This window comes from Parus major, chromosome 1, assembly GCF_001522545.3.
Source record: "Parus major isolate Abel chromosome 1, Parus_major1.1, whole genome shotgun sequence".
NCBI lineage: Eukaryota > Metazoa > Chordata > Aves > Passeriformes > Paridae > Parus > Parus major.
In genome coordinates this window covers 21,140,152-21,158,857 of record NC_031768.1, presented here as the reverse complement: position 1 = coordinate 21,158,857, position 18,706 = coordinate 21,140,152, and the positions used below count along the sequence as shown (strand labels likewise).

The 18,706-nt window shown below is 36.0% G+C and overlaps 1 protein-coding gene across 1 annotated transcript in view; it reads right to left on the bottom strand.

Moving 5' to 3' along the window:
* PUDP (pseudouridine 5'-phosphatase) overlaps nucleotides 1-18,706 on the bottom strand; it is a 68,489-nt gene that overhangs the window by 39,880 nt on the left and 9,903 nt on the right. The window contains exon 2 of the mRNA XM_015627802.3: nucleotides 5,934-6,152. Within this exon, the coding sequence (XP_015483288.1) occupies nucleotides 5,934-6,152 (219 nt within the window). The remainder of the gene's footprint in view (nucleotides 1-5,933; nucleotides 6,153-18,706) is intronic.

Genomic DNA, 18,706 nt, shown 5'->3' with positions numbered 1-18,706 from the left:
CAAACATCACCGTATATACCCCTCTTGCCACTGCTTAGTTCTTCCCTAAGTGGCACTTAGATACCAATTACATCTTACTTCTGATTAACAGTATTTTATCCACAATGCAATCTCATAAAGAAAATCAAAAAATCAATAGCCAATAGAGAAATAGCAAATGTGTGTGTGTATTGCTGCTTTAATTTATTTGAAAGCTAACATTCTCTGCTAGGAAGGACATATAGCAGACATTTCCACATTGTCCCACTCTTAAACAAAATCCAAATGGCTCACAGGGCTTTCAGATCTGTCCCGACCATCACACATAGTAATCCTTTATAGTTTACAACTAAATTAGCTAAAGTGTTAACCAACTGAAGAATATTTTGAGCAAACTGGAAGAGAGAACCATCATATACAGTAATACCTCATGTTCTTCGAAATGATCACTGTCCTTACTAAAGCAATTACAGTGTCAGCCATCTAATAATCTAAGAAACAATATAATGCAGGATTACTTTAGTTCAAGACAGGAAGTAATAATAATAGTAATAATAATAATAATAGTGCCCCCATACAAACAAAACACCATAAATACAGTATATTTCTTAACAAAACAAGCTGTCCAAGGGGGTTTGGTATATATTTGGAAAAAAAAGATTTACTGATGAGAAAAAGACTAAAAGAAACCAAAGTGGTCCATGCAGTGTTTAAATTAACAGTGCATAGATTATGCATGTCTTGATGATTTTTGTCCACTTGTACACAAACAGAAATCTTAAGGATAAATATAGCTTCTATATTTAAAAAGACTACTCTTTTTTTCCAAAATCATTTACAGTTCCCACATGAATGTGACATGATACTACATGAATGTGGTAGAGCTTTTCAAGGTTTCATCACTTTCTTTAATCAAAGAAAAGTTAATGTTAGCACTCAGAGCTTTGTCAGGTTGATTTTCAGTCTCCAAGATAATCATTAAATTCACAAAAACAAATCTATGGCAAGAAACCTCAGCAGCCTCTGAAAAGCACTCAGCAAAACAAAACAACCTCACTTAGAAAAAGGAGAGGCTGTTTGCTAACTTCAGTAATAAAATTACTTTATTTTTTTTTTTTTTATGTAGTCTGATGTGCTACAACAATGGCAAGCCCATCACTGGTGCTATTAATTTTATACACTTGGTCTCAATCCTCAGGTGAATTCAGGATTGCTGCTGTGAAGGTGACAGTGTGACAGAGGTGGGGTAATCCACCACCTGGTCAGCCCTGAACAGGCTGTTGGAATAGAAAACATTTGTAGGTCCCCTCCAACTGAAACAGTTCTGTTCTGTTCTGTTCTGTTCTGTTCTATTCTATTCTATTCTATTCTATTCATTTCTGAATCTCATGAAACTACAGAAACACAACTCTCAGATCAACCTGCTTCTTTATTTTAATGACATACTGTTTAAAAATGCTTTTTGCAATGGTATGTCATCCTTTCATTATGCTACAAAAGTGGATGTGGAAACTACCAGCCTATGCCCCAACTTTGGAAGGCCATGACTATTAATAAGGAATTTTGTCTTCTCATCTTGTTACTCCCTAAAAAAGTATCAGAGAATCCTTCTGGTCAGAGAGACTTCCTATTCATCAAATCATTACTCTCATTTTAATCTAGATATACTGACACATGCATGACCATAGAAAGAATATAAGTAATAAATTTTACATAATTCAAAACGTGCATCAATTGTGTTGCTGACTTCCTGACAAAAGCATGTTTGGGATACAGTCCTTTAGGACTTGATGTAAAGGCCAAATGTTTAGTATCAGCCAAACAGGAAGTATCATTCCAAGTTTGCAGCTAATTGGCTGATATCTAGAGAATACAGGCTCACTGAATTCAGCATGGACTCACAAGAGCTTCCTACCATTAAATCATAAACAGCAAGGAAAAGAAAAGATCATGGTAGGAAGTCTGTTTAACTGTCAAGGGCACAACATGAATCAAGGAAGCAGTAGTTAAGCAAACTAGACTGCTGGCTGAATGGAAATGTTCAAGAAAAAAAAAATTTGGAGTGAGTTGCCATTGAAATCTTAACGGTTACCCCTTTTCTCTTCTTGTGCTTTCTGACTGGCTTCATTTGGCACTGAAATTGAGGAGTAAAATTATCTCTTCATGGCTGCAAGGGACAGTCAGCTGTACTTGAACTAGAATATAGTTTGCATGTAACATTCTGTACTGGCTGAAGAGTGCAACAACTAAATCCCAGTTATTATGAAAACAACCCAGGAATGGAAAATGTCGGAAAGACATACACAGCCACACAATCCTTAAAAGATCTGTTCTTTTTGCTAAGGATGATGAGCCAAAACCCAGGGACTACAGTGAAAAAATAACAGTAGTTTCATAATCCTGACACGATTATAGCAACTGTTGGCAGCTGTATGATTTGGAGTTCAGCTTTTCTCACCCTGTATATATTTTAGTTTTATGCAAAAGCACACCTATATACATATAGGTAAATATACATATGCATGATTTTCTTCTGCTCTGCTTGTCATTCTCTCGTCTTCTGACTGCACTTCCCTGCAACATAGAAATGCTCAAAATGCATTTACAGAAACAGAAAGCCTACTGCATTACTCTTGTAGATAATAATGTCTATACTCTGACAGAAATATTTAGAAAAGCAGCACAGTGGCAGGCCAGTCATTTTGTGTCATCTTGGATTAATTTCTTTCTCCACTGAATCCAAATTACCATTCCTTAAGATTCCTTCAGAGCTAAAAATACATCTGTGAAAAACTCTCAAATAGTTACCAGAAAATTCCGTATTAGAAACGGATGGAGCCTCTTCTTAGATGAAATTCGTATTTTGACCACAGCCTGATGTATTGAAGCTTGTCTGTCAATTTGGCCATACTGAAATAGCCAAAATTCTGTCTTCAGCCACTTATGTCTCAGAGGTTCTGTACACTAATGCCTGTCATATAGCCTGTGCCATGGTTTAACCCCAGCTGGACATTAAGTACCACACAGCTTCTCACTTAGTGCATGTATCCTACCTGGTGGGTCAGAAAGAAGAATTGGGAAAAAAAAAACAACTTGTGGGTTGAGATAAGAACAGATTAATAGTCAAAACAAAGTAATAATGATAATATTAATATTACTGGTTATAAAACTAAAGGAAGAGGGGGAGAGACAGATAAAATCTAAGAGTGATGCACAATACAATTGCTCACCAACTGCTGACTGATGCCCAGACCATCTTCAATCCACAACTAGTACCCCTCCTGGGCAGCAACCCCAGTTTATATATTGGGCATGATGTGCTATGGTATGGAATATCCCTTTGGCCAGTTCAGATATGCTGTCCTGGCCATGCTCTCTCCTGGCCTATTGTGCACCTATTTACTGCCAGAGAATGTGAAAATGGAAAATCCTTGATTTGGGGTAAGCACTACTTAAACATCAGTGTGTTATCAACTTCATTCTTGTACTAAATTCAAAACACAGCACTGCACCTGCTACTAAGAAGAAAATAAACTATCTCAGTAGGAACCAGGATATGTTTCTAACTTGTCAGACAAAGCACTGCTTTGCCAATTAAATATTCAATTTCCACACTATCCTTAAACATCACTGACATATCTGTCATTCACTTGATTTAGGAATTTACAGAGCTATCATCTTTGGCAAGATCATCTGCATAGCTCATCCAGAAACAAGTGCCACTTTGTTTGAGTCACCTTTTCAAACATCACTGGTCACTGTTCAGCAGTGCTTTCCACCAAATCAAATTTCAATCCAATTTTTTGGACAACCTTTAGGAACTGATTGAAAAATAGAAGCTCACCTGTCTATTAATTGTCAAAAGATAACCAGAGATACAGCACTTTAGAGTCTTCTTACACTGTTAATATGACAATTAACTTTCACTTTCCTGTATTTACCTGTAACCATCTGAAAGATCAGTTTGATGAGAGAAAAATGCAAACTCAAAACAGTACCACAATCTTACATCTTGCACAACACATGCAAGAAGCCCATTCTTAATTCAAGAACATTAAGTGACTGTAGAATAAATCTACAATCCATTAATAAACATCCTCAGAAGATACAAAAAGACAGAATCAGATTAAAAAGTCTGCTTAACTGGAGAACAGTTCTTAAATAAATGGAATAGAAAGTAGCTGGAGATATTTTCTTCTAGCTTACTAGCTGTCATCAACCTGGTATCCTAAAATTCATGGCAATTCAGCTTGTATCCTAGTTCACAATTCTAGTCTAGAATATAGACTGAATAAAGTTATTATGGGTATTTAGTTGAACTGAAAAGATAATCAGTTGAACAATGAAGAAAATGTTTACTTGCTTTTCCTAGTATGAATTTTGCTTGTTTCATGCATAGTACTGCAGCTTCAGTGAGGCCAAAATTCACTTTTTGAAGGCAGGAACAGTAGAAAACTTCATGTTTCCTTTGGCTAATCTGTTCCATCACCTTTCTAACTCTGTTCAAGCCAGCTCAGCCACACTATCACAGTCTACAGCAAGCATGATGGAATATCCACCTAATAGCATCAATTACTCGTGTTGTTTCTTTACAGCAACTCTTCTCTGTGGCACCTAACATTTTACCCAGTCTGTTCATCGGGCATTTTCTAAATCCAGACAAGATTTTCTTTGTTTGGCTTGCAAAAGATATATATGAAAAGTCAGTCCCAGAAGCTTGAGATGAAGAATGAAAAATACATCAATCCAACTTTCTTTTTTTTCTGGAAAGTTTTACTAGTCTTACAGATTTTTCAGGGGGATCTATAAGTGAGAGAGATGCAATTTGAAAAATCCTGCATATAAAGGACATTAGAGAGATAACTAAGAGAGAACTAAGTTGGACATACAATATACTAAATTTTTTAAGCCACTGAAAAAAATCACACTTTTTATTTTTTCTACTTGTTATTTATTCCTAATATATCACTTTCATCTTAATGCATTATGAAACCAGGTATAAAAAAGCATCTAAGAATTAAAATATTAATGTGCTGTAGAAATTGTCAGAACAAATGAGCACACATTCAAAGAGAAAAAATGATAATTGTTAAACATGTACGGTAACACGCAGTTATTTAATTTCTAATATATTTTTTATAGTCCTTCTGTTTGCTATTTTTTCCCACCATTAATTAGTGATACTTGCTCCAGAAAGTTTTACATTGTACATAAAATTAGCAGCAATCCTAGCTTTAGTTATTGATTGTGTTGCATGGCTGAAGATTTCTCTCTAAGCATTCCAAATCTAAATGTAATTGAATACAAAAGAATGCAATCACACTACAGGTAAGATTCATCCTCTTGCTTACCTTGAGTTATCTCATTGAAGCTACTCACTTGAGCATCCTGCACAATCACTGGTAAAAGGCACAGATCTTCAGAAGGTAAGGGAACTCACCTGTCTTAGGATAACCTGAGAAACCCTCCTTCTCCACTCACACACTCAGCCGCTGTACTTGAATTACAATTTTTGGGTTAGGAGAGATTAATCCCAACAGAAATAACCCATGGGCCCATATACTCTTAGATGTGCAGGCAAATGGATCTGTGCTTAACAAAGTCACACTATGCTCATTGCCAGGTAAAACACAGCTGCCAACAAAAATTATAAAGAATGTCTAGTTTACCGAACAGAATGCATGAACATGAATCTAGTCTTTTTTGTTCTTTTAAAACATGAAAAAAAAAGCTTTTCCCCAAGTAAACAGGGAAAAAAATTCAATTTTAATTGGTAAAATATCCTTTTAAACAGGTAAATAAACAGGTAGATTTAGGTAAATTTTCTAAAACAAGAGCAATGAAACATAATCTGTAAGAGTAACTGCTTTGTGGAAGGCAGATTATAAACTTCTACCTTCGTTAGCATTTAAATAATTGCATAAAGAGTTTATAAATGCTGCAAAGAAACATACCTGGCATCAACTCAGCAGTATGGAATATCTTCTCCAGCTTCACTTTACTTTCAATTAATAACTCTTCTTTAGTTATTGGAAGGTCTAGAGTATCTCGAATAAACTCTGCTGCTTCTAGGGCTTGTCTACCTAGAACCAAGGATTTCACATCCCAGCTATAGGTCTTTCCAAAACGCCCACAGATCTCTTCAAACACTTTTGAATAGAGACATTCAGTATCTGTAAAAAATAAAAATAAATAAATAAAAATTAAACCTATGTACAAACAAGTAGGCAGTTGGTCTTGCTAAGACACCACATAAATGGTCAGAGCATGAACTGCCAGGAGCCAGAGGGCACGTAACACAGTGGATAAAATGTCTCCCTTTATTTGCAGGACTGAACCAAGGCTTCTACCACCACTTCAGAGGTACCCAGGTCTTTCAAGCTGTCATTTCTGCATAAACAAAAGGTAACTCAATAGATATCTGGTGCTGTTCTTTCATTACCTTTCTTTACTATCCCAGATAGCAAGCAGTGTCTTAATTAAAATACTCTATTTATGCTTTTCATGAGAAAGAAAAGGAAGGAAGGAAGGAAATCTGGTACTTGGGGTATGCCATAACATATTCCATGTAAATTGAAAAAAGAAAAAAAGATTTAATTATTTAAGAGTGCCTTTGAGAGGAAGCTTCTAAGTGTCTTCAAAGACATTATGGTTATTATTACAGTGCTGCTGGCACCACTGCAAGAGATTACTCAAACAAAACACACTCACTTGTATTTCTAGGGGATTTCAGACAAGAGTAAACTTCAGACTCAACTTTGGCAGTGATACTATCAGCTCATATGTCAAAGGCGGTTTTAGGTTTAAAGCTGTTTTTTTTTTTTAAAAAAAGGAATTTGCCCTTTCCTCCCCTCCTCCCCCTACAAATTTTGGAAAAAGAAGTTCATTAACATTTAATTTAACACTAATATGGGGACAAAATGTACTTCCAGCTCTTGTCTTCATTTCAGCAAAGATCTCAAACACAGGTAGAAAAGCCATCTATTTATCTTTTTAAGTAGTCTCCTCTGAAAAGTCAGTTACTGCTGTTAATTCCATCAGGAATACAAACCGAGAACACAACAGGATATATGTGGCAGTGCCCTGTTCTAATAAAGGGAAGGAAAAGCAAGAATTCTCCTGCAATTTCAAGTAAATGTGTAAGTTTTCAAAATACTCTTTTTATTTCTATCTCTCATCTCTTGAAACATCTTTTAGATGGACATTATCAGCACAACATACTGTCCATCTGCTCACTACATCTCACTGGGAATGAGTAATATTCATCCCCTAGTCACGTATTATCTTCTAGTCATTTTTATAGTGACCCTTCTTCAATATTAAAGCACAGACAGCTTCACTGGTGGTGTTTCAAGTGTGCAAAAGCCAGCCACAATAAATACAAATAAAGTGACCAAAATGACAGAGGCACTGGATTACTCAATTTGTGATCTGGCACAAAAATATGCTGACATGAATTCAGAGGGACCTGGAGGTCACTTGGCAACACACCACAGTGAATATATGGATTGGATGACCTTCTTGAATCACTGCAGAGTCACAATTAGATGTGCAGATCTACCTAGGCTGGAGGCAAAGCAAACATCAAAATAGTATGTAAGCCTCATCTTTATCACTTACACATAAAGACAGTTTAAGACAGAAAATTATGACTTCATGAATACAGAATTTAGTTTTTGTATTTATGTATTTATTTATTTATACACCTTCTAATTGAATATTATGCTATTGTTATTCTAAAATAATCTCTAGTATATCAAGAAGATGAGATCAGTAAGTATGAACCCTCCTTTTAGCCATAGCTCATCTTAATCACTAGCTTTGTGTTCTTTGTTTGAATAACACATCTCAATTTTGCATTAAGCTTCCCAGATGAAATACACCAATGATTTATCCTTCTGCTAGGAGCCTAAACCATCTTAAACAGAGTTTTAATTGTATGCATTCAATATATTTCAGTAATTCAAAATCAGACTCTGGACAATCAAACTGAAGGGGTTTTTTTGTTTGTTTTTTTGTTCAGTTTGGTTTTGGGGTTGTTTTTTTGTTTGTTTGTTTGTAAGGGATAGAAAACTGATAAAATAGAAAAATTTTAAGTTAAGCAACAGGTTTCTTGTGTCCATACCCATGAGGCAGACTTCTATTCACAAGTGAAAGAGAAGCATTTTCAGTATTCAGTATATATTTTCTGTATAATTTAGCCAAATTTAGACACAGTAAGCCATTTTTACCAGCATTTTGGCCCAGGACTGAGAAAGACTCATTAGATGTTGTTACCATCAATACTGAATTAACACATAGGTGACTATGATTTTGCTTTTCTATCAGTCTTTCATATTAGTCCCATAATTTCTTCAGAGTATGCAACAGTGTAAAAAACCATACAAATTACTGAGATGCTCAGTTGGGGTACAGGGGACAAATATAATTATAAACTGGATTATAGAAGTATGAATTTTTCCTTTTAGCAACTCATTTGGTGGCATTTAGTACAGTATAAACTGTTAACTTGCAAACAAATCTATACAAGAGCTGAAATGTGGACAACTGGGACTAGATCAAGATTAGATATTTCCTCTACATGTAGAGTTATAGTAATGACATTCACATTTTCTCTCACTTCTGGATTAAGACATAACATAGGCCTTTGTGTGTTAATTCTCCCATTGTATCAAATGAACAGTGTTAAAGAACATGGGATTTAAACACAGCAGTGGCAAAGCCAAAATAGTTACAGATTTCCCATCAGAAACATTAGCTTTGTCTAGTCCAGAGCATCACATGCTCGGTCATTGATCCTTATGCCCACCTATTTCAATATCAGCAAAATCATGTACTCAGTTCTTCCTCTCCCAAGCACGCAAAAGACATGGCTGAGCAGCTCACTGACCAGTTGTGTCAAGTCTGTGAGGCTCAGGAGGAGAGCAAATGCTGCAGCACTGCATGAAAGCCAGGGAATGGATGTCTCAGCTAAGTTTCTGTACCTGAAAGAGATCTCTCATCCATCTTGCCATTCTACGACCTCTCTCCCCACAGACAGGATGTGCTCTTAGCTCATTCAGTTACACAAATAAACCAATTCCTGAAATATTTCAGGATTTCAACAGCTGAGGATGTGAGTATGAGTGAGCCATTCAACACATTTCCAAATGCTATGTGGAGTACCACAAATTTTAGGAAGCACTACTGGTAAGATAAAAGCCACATGGGTATCCACAAAATTGGAAGATTCTACTGGTGATTTTGGTAAGCAGGAAAGGAGAAAATAATGGGAAATGAATGGCCTCTGAACAGCAAACATGGAATGGAACAAGGAACATCCTCTCAAAACATAGAAGTCAAGGTATTACTATCCACAATTTATAAATTGCAGTTCCATCTCAAAAAAGACCCAAAAAGCCCACAAAACACAAAACCAGAAATGGTTGCTGAGGGAGCAATAGTCTATGTCACTGAATAAGTGTTTGTGCAAAACTCATTCTCTATTATTTTTTCTCCCTTATTTTTTTCAGAGAGAATCTGAGACATTCCTCTTACAGTATCGGCCAAACAAGATAGATAAAACCAGTATGAGCAATGCAAAAGAGTAGCAAGTATACAACTGTCATTGAAACAGGTCTGAAACTGCAAAAAGTTAAACCACCAGAATCACTTAAGAACTAGATAGCCTCCTGACTTAGCTAAGCAAACAGAAAATAGAGAAGATTTTATTTTTTTAATAATCTGTCGTAGACAACAATCTTGCAATTAGTGTCAAAAGGTCAGTTTGCACTGCTCCCTCAACATTCTTCTATTCACACTTTCACTACTATGAAAGCTAGTTTAAAACTGCATGACTATGATTACCCATGATGGCTAAAAGAAAAAAAACCCAGCAGTTTAACAACTGACCTTGAAATCACTTGCAGCAGCCCAGTAAAATTAGGGACGAAGGCAGACAACAGAAATTACCTTTTGTAGAACAGCCTAACTGTTGGAGCACTAGTTCAGAAAATGAAACTCAAGTCTTTCAATCCATCCTAAGGGCCTAAGGCTGTTTTTCTAACATACCCTGACATTTTTTTTGCTATTATGTTATGTACATATACACACTTCTATACAGATAAACCATTTATATGCTTGCACATAAGCATACAGGCATTTATTTTTATATATTTACTTATATATGGTGTATGTATAGAACTGTGTTTTACAGGCAAAAGTGTATTTTAAAGAATAAAACTCAGGATTAGTATTAGCCAAAGAATATAAATCAACCTGGAGCCTTCTGGCTTAATGGCTCATTAAAGGAATGTGGTTCAAAATGCTTAGTACTGAAACTACACAAGGAAAAGGGATGTTCTATTCCTTACTGTAGCATTCCCCCATTCTGTCCATGAACTTGTTTAGGAAGAAAAATGAAATCAAAATTTATCCTCTTAGACACACTCACTTCACTGCCACGGAAGGAAATAACCACTGGTTTCACACATGCTCAAGTGAAATATTTGAGCCCTGCCTAAATGTCAAGGCTGAGGCACCCAACCAGGCAAACTGAACCTAAAGGCAGTCTGGACCACCAAACCAAAGGAAATGTTGCTGCGGTATTCATGTCTTATACCTTCCCACTGATCCACTCCCATAACCAGTACCACTTAAATTCATATTATTGTTCCTTGGAAGTTAAAGGAAGGTGAAGTATTTATTAAAATAAACATCAGGCACCAAATAATGGCTACTTCAAAATCATAAGCCACTTATAATGAGCAAGTTATTCAGTAAACCATTCTACATGATTGATAAACCATAACTTCCAAGGATAAAGAAAAAAATATTATAATTGCTGAAAATTAAAATTACTGCTTTTAATTTAATTGAATAATGATTTGTAAATCATTACATTTTTGATTAGCACTTACAAAAACTCACTGAAAAGATCCATTATTCATTTTAGTAAGGAGAAGGTATAAGACTGTTCTGGAGCTTTAATTTTTGCAAACCTACTTCTTATTTTCCCTTGTAGTTGAATATTAATATAAGTACACTCCAAGGCAGACGAACATGTTACATTGTGATTACTTTACTAAGTCCAGAGAAACATGCTGCTACTAGCTAATTCAGTGTTGTCAGTCTGTTTGCCTTTCTCTGAGAGATCCTCCCATGAATTCAAGTTACTGCTAACAGGTTTAAAAAGGAAGTAAATTTTATTTTCAAACAATATCAGCTGCATGAGACTGTTCCCAAATGAGTATCACGTATTTTCCCCTGTGGGCTTACATTACTGGGAGAATTCTTCAATGGCAGCTACAGAGGAAGCCAATTTCTCATTTTATATGCAGAGAAACATGGTATGAGGAGAGGAAGAAACTTCTGAACAAATTCAAAAGGCTTTTAGTTTACATTAATACAGTAGACATATCTTAATGCTATCTTGTATTCACATATACACCTTATCCTTCTTTTTTAATGCCACAGGGAAGTGAAAGAAAGAGTTCACAAATAAAGCATGCAAACTCTTCCAATGTGGAGCTGTAAACAAATACTCTGGCACCAATGCAAAACAGCATATGAAAACATAAAGAGAAGTCTGTATTTCAATTCCAGAGCATGAGGGAATCAAACTTTGAAATATGAAGGCAATATACATTACTTAATACAAAACATTCTAAAACTGTACTTATTAAGCATCATCTATGTGACAACATCTCATTAGTTTAAAAATAGAAAAGCTATTGATTCATAGAAACTGCCCAATATGCTTTCTTAGGCCCTTAACCATTAAAGACAGAACTATGCAAACAGCAAATATCTGTGGAACAGATATAGTTCCTGAAAAACCCTGCTTGTTGGGTGAAAATCTACAATTTACAGAGACACAGCTTCTTAAAATGTGTATGGGGAGACTCAAGTCAGGCAACATTACACTGTCATTATTATATGAGCTATTATACCTTGGAAATTTATACAAGCAATGTTCTCAACCGGAGAAGCAATTACCAGCTCTGAACACCCTATGAGCTCATAGCATATTCACAAGGAAGTAAGCCTTTCACCAAGGGGGTACCTCTTTTTCGTGAGATATTGCTGGTAACACAGAGCAGCAGTTCACTGGCCCAAGGAATTGTTTGAAACAAGGTCTAAAAAGTTGTTTTGAAATGAGATGTTCAAGGCATCTGTATAAAACCACTCCCACGCAAGGCAGATCAAACCAGAAGGGTCATTTTCTTACCAAAGTGAGCAGAATAGCCAATTGTATCTTCTTAATTAAGAGTCTGATGGGTTGGCCTTGGTTGGGCCAGGTACCCAGCAAAGCCCAAGCTACTCTTTCATTCTCCTCCCCCTCAGCTGGACAAAAGAATGAAAATACAATAAAAGATTCATGGGTCAAGATGAGGGCAGGGAGAGATCACCCACCAGTTACCATCACAGGCAAAACAGACACAACTTGGGGAAATTATATCTGAGCAGGGGAATAAGAAATAAGACCTTTCAAATACAACTTGTTCCAATCCCCCTGAGAAGGGTAGGGACACCTTTCACTAGATCAGGTTGCTCATAGTCCCATCCAATACACAATGCTTTTGTGTTTCTGAGCTAAAATACCATTCGTACTGCAGAACCTGAACCACACAGATATGTGCACTAACAACTTCTCATATGGCAAAAGGAATGTCTATTCACAGCAAATTAGGCCAGCCTGCTACTCAAGCGCAGTCATACTGTATCAGTACTAGGTCTTTGTAACAATATTCCCCAACAAACTGCTACTTACAGAGTTTAGTGCACAAAACCAGATTTTTAACAGCATTAATTTTCTTCATGAGTATTTACACACTAATTCTCAGACCTGCTGCTAAAGAGCTGCATCATTTTTCTCCCAGAATGTATCTGAAATTTTGCTGAAAAGCTTTAGCCTCTCTGCATACATGTTTCAGTCTACCTAGTAATGCTAGTACAGAACTTATACTAGTTAGTATAAGTATTATTTTAGTTATTATATAACTAAAAATGGACTGAATTAACTTTCATTAACCAGAAAATCTTACCAGAATATTTTAAGTTAGCCTTCTGTCATGAAAATTGTTGCCTAAAATTTCTACGTCCCATCACATAAAATCTCTGTCTAAAAATTATTGATATGTGCTATCAAATCAGCTGCCAAGCCAAGAAGACTCAGATAAAATGCGAATACGGCAGACACAGATTGATTAGGAAGCCTGAAAAACAATAGCAAATACGAGGCATCAACTACAGATCAAGTAAGACATGGAAGAAACACTTCAGAATTAAAAATCTGATGCAAAAGACCTGTGAAAGGATTTCAAATCACCTGTTTGAAACCACCCCAGGAACAATAATCTGCAAAAAACTTTATCAACCTCTTTGGTTCTATAAGAATTTAAAAATTATGGTTGCCTGCCTCAAACATTGGTTCCACTGAAGGTCTTTGCCCATTGTGGCAAACTGTGTAAAGAAGCAATCACTCATCTACAACCACTGAAGTTGCCTCCCCCAAATATACCTGCATTGATTCCTGGAACTTGGACTGTAAATTAAGCCACCTGACAGGAACTTGAGAAAAGATAAATAAAGGTGGTACTATTGTCTGAGTGTTATCTCAGACTAGAGGGAGGTAAAAAATTCTGGGGGAGAAGAATATATCACTGATAATGGACGAGGAAAACCAAACTGAACAACACTGCTAAAATCAGGTCAGACTAAATACGGTAGGGGGAGATCAGAAGCCACTGACTCAAGAAACCCACTGACTCAAAACCCAGAAAGACTGAGCATGGGATTAACTAGCACTAGAAGTGAGGGAATCATTTAACAAATAGAGTAAGAGAACTATGTAGCCAATGAACATAAATTCATTTGCTTGCTTAAACGTATAAATAGTGAAAAATTTTCAACAGCTTTGGGATCCTCACCACCAAGAAGCTCAGGGTGAAGAAGGACCAATAGGATGCTGCTGGATCCACAGGTGGGGACTAGTCTGCTTAATCTGTCTGTCAGTCTGTTTGCCTCTCCTCTCTTTTTTATCTTTCTACCTCATATTTTCTGTTAAATAAAATCCATACTATTGATTTGGCATATGATCCTGCTTGCACCTTAATTCAGATAGAGATATCTCTCAATAATCAGATCTTAAAAACTGAAGACAATTATTTTATTGTAGTAGAAGTGACACAGACAACACTTAAAAGTTTGGTACATGTCAGGTACCTAAAGGCTGAAGTACTGGATCCAGTGTCCACTTTCAAGTAAAATATTTTAGCTTTTAAAGCTTTTCTAAGAGAGTCATTTTCTTGGCAAAGAGGAGATGATCAAGAAATCTTAACTCCTATGCTTGAGTCAAACAGACCTTGTATTATTTTAGCACATTATGACAACTTTAAAATAGCATAAGGTCCTCAAACATCAAAATCCATTTAACCTAAATACTACTATCTCTTGTTTAAAATAGGTGAAAAATAACAGAAAGGTATCAGAGATGTCTTATAAGAAGTCATAAAACTTATTCACACTGCAATCCTGAAAGAATACTGGAATTACAAAAAGGTTCGGAAAGAGAATCTCACTAACATGTCAGTGAACCCAATTCACATGAGGACTAAAGGAGAAATAGAAAGCTGGAAGAAGACTCTCTGACAGTAGCTATTAGGGTTATATTTTTAGCTATCTCAAAGGGGAGAGGCTGAATCTTCTTTTGCTAGAGAGTGGTTCTCGGCATAATGGAAATATTAGGTTATGACTCTGTTTTGAGTGTGACAGCTTAGAGTTACAAGAAACACTGCTGTGTATCCTACTAAATAAAATAAAAAATATGTGTTCAGAGACTCAAAGAGTGCAAGAAATTTCAGTCCATCATTTCATTCTTCCATATGAGTAATGTGATGAAAATAAAAAGAGATACTGAGAACTGAACTAGAAGTAATTTCCTTCAATCCTTCTTCCCTTCTGCCTCAGTTCTGCAAGCTGAGGTCAAAGTTTACATCTTGAGACACAAACAGCTTCACTCTCCAGTGGCTGAAATTTAATAAGCCTGACACAGGAGTTACTACGCTGGGGTGTGCTTAGTTTTACTGTAACAGTGCTTGCAAAAGACAGGCTGGGAAATTATATGCTCAATAAGCAGATAGAAGAGATTTTTTTTACTTTATTTATAAAAATAGACTAAACTTCCTTCACTCTATCTAAAAACTAAAGAAGGAAAAAATATCCAGTAGCCTTTCTCCCACAATCAGCAAAAGGAAAAGTGTCTGATTTATTTGCTGAATACATTCAACTGAGTCACTGAACCTAATGACTTTTAGATAAAAAGTCCTATACTTTTTGAGCCATTATGTTTTTAAACTGTTAGAACACATCCTAGGCAAACAGAGCTGCATAACTAGTTAAACAGGATAACTTATATGCTTCCTAAATGTAAGGAAAAATTAACTATGAGGCATACAAGTTCAATAATAATAAAACAGCTGGTCAACCAAAGACCTTTATTTTCTGCAAGAGGTGCACAGACTCTAGACCTAGTAGTTTTCAAAGAGTTTTCAAAGAGATTAAAAACTGCACAAAAATGCAAACCTGGCAGTCCATCAACAAGGGAAGATACCTCTTTTTCTTCTATTTTCTGAAGAGCAAATCTAACTATTAGTAAAATAATCCAATTGTATAGAACATTGCAATCAGAGAAAAGAGGACTATAAACTACTGACTATGGCTACTGTCTACACTCTCTAATACAAAGGTCTGCTTTAGTCATTGATCTTGTCACGAGCAAAGAGATTGGAGATTTCTCCTTGTGTTAGGATGACACAGATCATGGCGGTATTGTTACAGGGCTGCCAGCCTCTCGTAATTTCTGTCACAAACTTGTATACTGTACAACTTCAAAATTTTGCCACTAACAAATAAAACTGAAATTACACAAAAATTTTAAGCTGTTTTCTTCAGGAGGGGGACTTCTTCTTGACAGTACTCTTAATCCTAATTATTAATTGTAGAAAATCTAGCATGTCTCTTGAGAATTTAACCCCCTACAGTGGACTCACAGAGGAGCTTAAGTAGGTCTTTAACTGGAAATAGGAAGCATCTACACTGTCAGTACTAAAGCCATTAAATTGCATCATCAGCATTATTATTCTGTGAAAAAAAGAATTTCCTTGGTACTCTGAAATGGTTTCCAAGGCTTCATTATAGACCACTAAAGTGGGTTACATTTTCCAAAATTAGACTGCCATTAAGTACAGCTATACAATAGCTTTAATAACAAGTAATTGCACATTATTTTGTTGAATATATGATTTATGCTTCTGGGCCTACATTATCAATATAATTTTTTTATAGTTTGAAGGAAGGCAGTAGCTCCTGTTATTTAAACAGAACTATAGGATATTGTAACCAATTCCTTTACTTCTACCCATGGAAAGTACAGTATCTGTACAGTACTCCATATTATACCTTCGATATCCAACACCGCCTCATCTCTAAGAAAAAGAATGGCTGTCTTAGGGTGACTTTACCTTTAAGATAGTTTTGGGGCTAGGGAAGGTGAAGCTGCTGGAGGCTGATGGGAGTTTTTTCTCCTGACCAATAGCTAGCCATTTCTGAGAACTGACAGTAATTCTGACTATTGAAAAGTGGGATCAACTTGTGAATACCTACTTTAAGACTCAAGACTGGGAATTTCTCTCTCTTTGGTTTCCGGTTTCTGACGAGTTAACAGGCTCTGTCTCGGCCTCTCCCCTCCCCCCCTGCCCCCAGAGGCCGGACAAGGCCACAGGGGGTGTGGGGGGAGGTGGAGAAAAGCAGAGCCGGCTGGGCAGACTTAGTTTGCAGTTTCTGCCGCTGAACTGATATCTGACACCGTGAATATCTGCAGCTTTCCAAGACTTTAACTCTTTTACTACCTGGATGAGACTTAGAGATTAATCCTTTTCCCAGAGAGAGGGGAAGAGAGAGAGAGGGATAATCAACATAAAGAAGAGACCATGAAACCGTCAAGGACAGTAAAGAAAAGAACTAAGTTTTAGATAGGGAAGAGAGAATAAGGAGATGCTTTATAAGCTGAAATATTTTTCTGTTAAAGCTATGGAGGTGAACAATAGTGTTCTGAAAGAAAAAACTCCTTTAATTCATGACAGAATATATTGGGAGGAATGGATTGTTCAAAGTGTGGATTTTGAGCAAAAAGTGGAGTAGTTGTGATACAGTGAAATGCTGGAACAGAGGAGAGAAGTAATAGTTAAAGATTTGGGGCCGTATAGAGGCAAAGAGAAAACTTCTGTTTCCAGGGAGGCTCACAAAGACAGATGAAAAGAATTTTTTGCTTTTGAATAATGCATCCTTTAAAATGACATCTCTAGACTCATTGACCCATAACACACCTCAGAGTGACGTGAAATAGGAGGAAACAACTGATGGCAGATTTTTTCCAGGCAGCTGGCATCAGAGAAATAGAATGCTGTAACAGAAATAGTTTTCTTGTAAAAGAAACTCCATAAATTAGCAGAAGAAGACTTCTGTTTCTCTACAAAGACTGATAGAAAGACTATAGCAAAAATTGGGACTGTTGTAAACACCAAAGTTTTTTTTGTCTCTATGTTGTCATGTGAACAAAAGAATGGTTGGGAGTGGGGGAAAAAAAGGTTTTCTGGAGGTTTTATTCTGGTTTTCTTATTCTTGTAGTTTTGTTAATAAGCTTTCTTTATTCCTTTTAAGTTTTAAGCCTGTTTTGCTCTTGTTCTAATCCATATCTCACAGCAAGAAATAAGTAAGTTTTCTAGTAATTTTTTTAGTTACTTCTTTAAAACCACGACATTTATTTGGTGCATGAGCTGAAAAACGAAATTAGCAATTTAAACCACTACAATGGCAAATTCCCAAACTTGGAGTTTGGGAAAAGTTATTGATATGCATTATCAAATCAGCTGCCAAGTCAAGAAGACTCAGACAAAAGGAGAATATCAAGATGGTAGTGAGAATAACTTCTAGAAAAATCAGATCAAATCTCACTTGAACCTAAACTTACAAACTTTTGGATTTTTTGTTTTTCTAAAGCAAGCCTATTTTTAATTCACAACACAAGAACACTTTAAAGGAACAGGATGAGAGAAGAAAGGTACATGTAGGATCCAACACTGAAAGCATGAATGGTTACTGAAAGTATTTTTCTTATTGTAAGTCTCCTGAGCTATACTAAGCAATGTTAGACTATCAATGTAGTTTCTCCTATATACAATTAGAATGTAAAGCAGAGAACTGAAACTCACAATTTCAGTATGTAAAATAGTATGAAGAGAAAGGTAAACTAAATATTGACTGAAAATTACCCAGATAAAAATAAACACTATGCCTTCATTTTTTGTTACATACAAATACAGAAGCATCTGGGTCAAACAGGAATACTTACATTAGTCCCTGAAAACTGAAATTATAACAGAAGGAAGAAAATGAAAATAATCTATTCCATGTTGATGTACACTATTAGAAAAGGGAATGGGTTAAGAGAGGAATAACTTACAGTTTTGTGATAAATTTAAGAATATTGTTTTTATTTTTCCCCTCTAATAGAAACTTCTAAGTTAGAACATAGAGCTACTTCTCAATTAACCAGGGGAATGAGGAGAGAAAAAACATGTTAACACACAATTTAACATCTTGTATTATTGCCTATGGGAGAGGTGGGAGAAACATGAGGATTTATGTTGAGAGCACTTTAACCAATATAATGCAGACAGGTACCAGC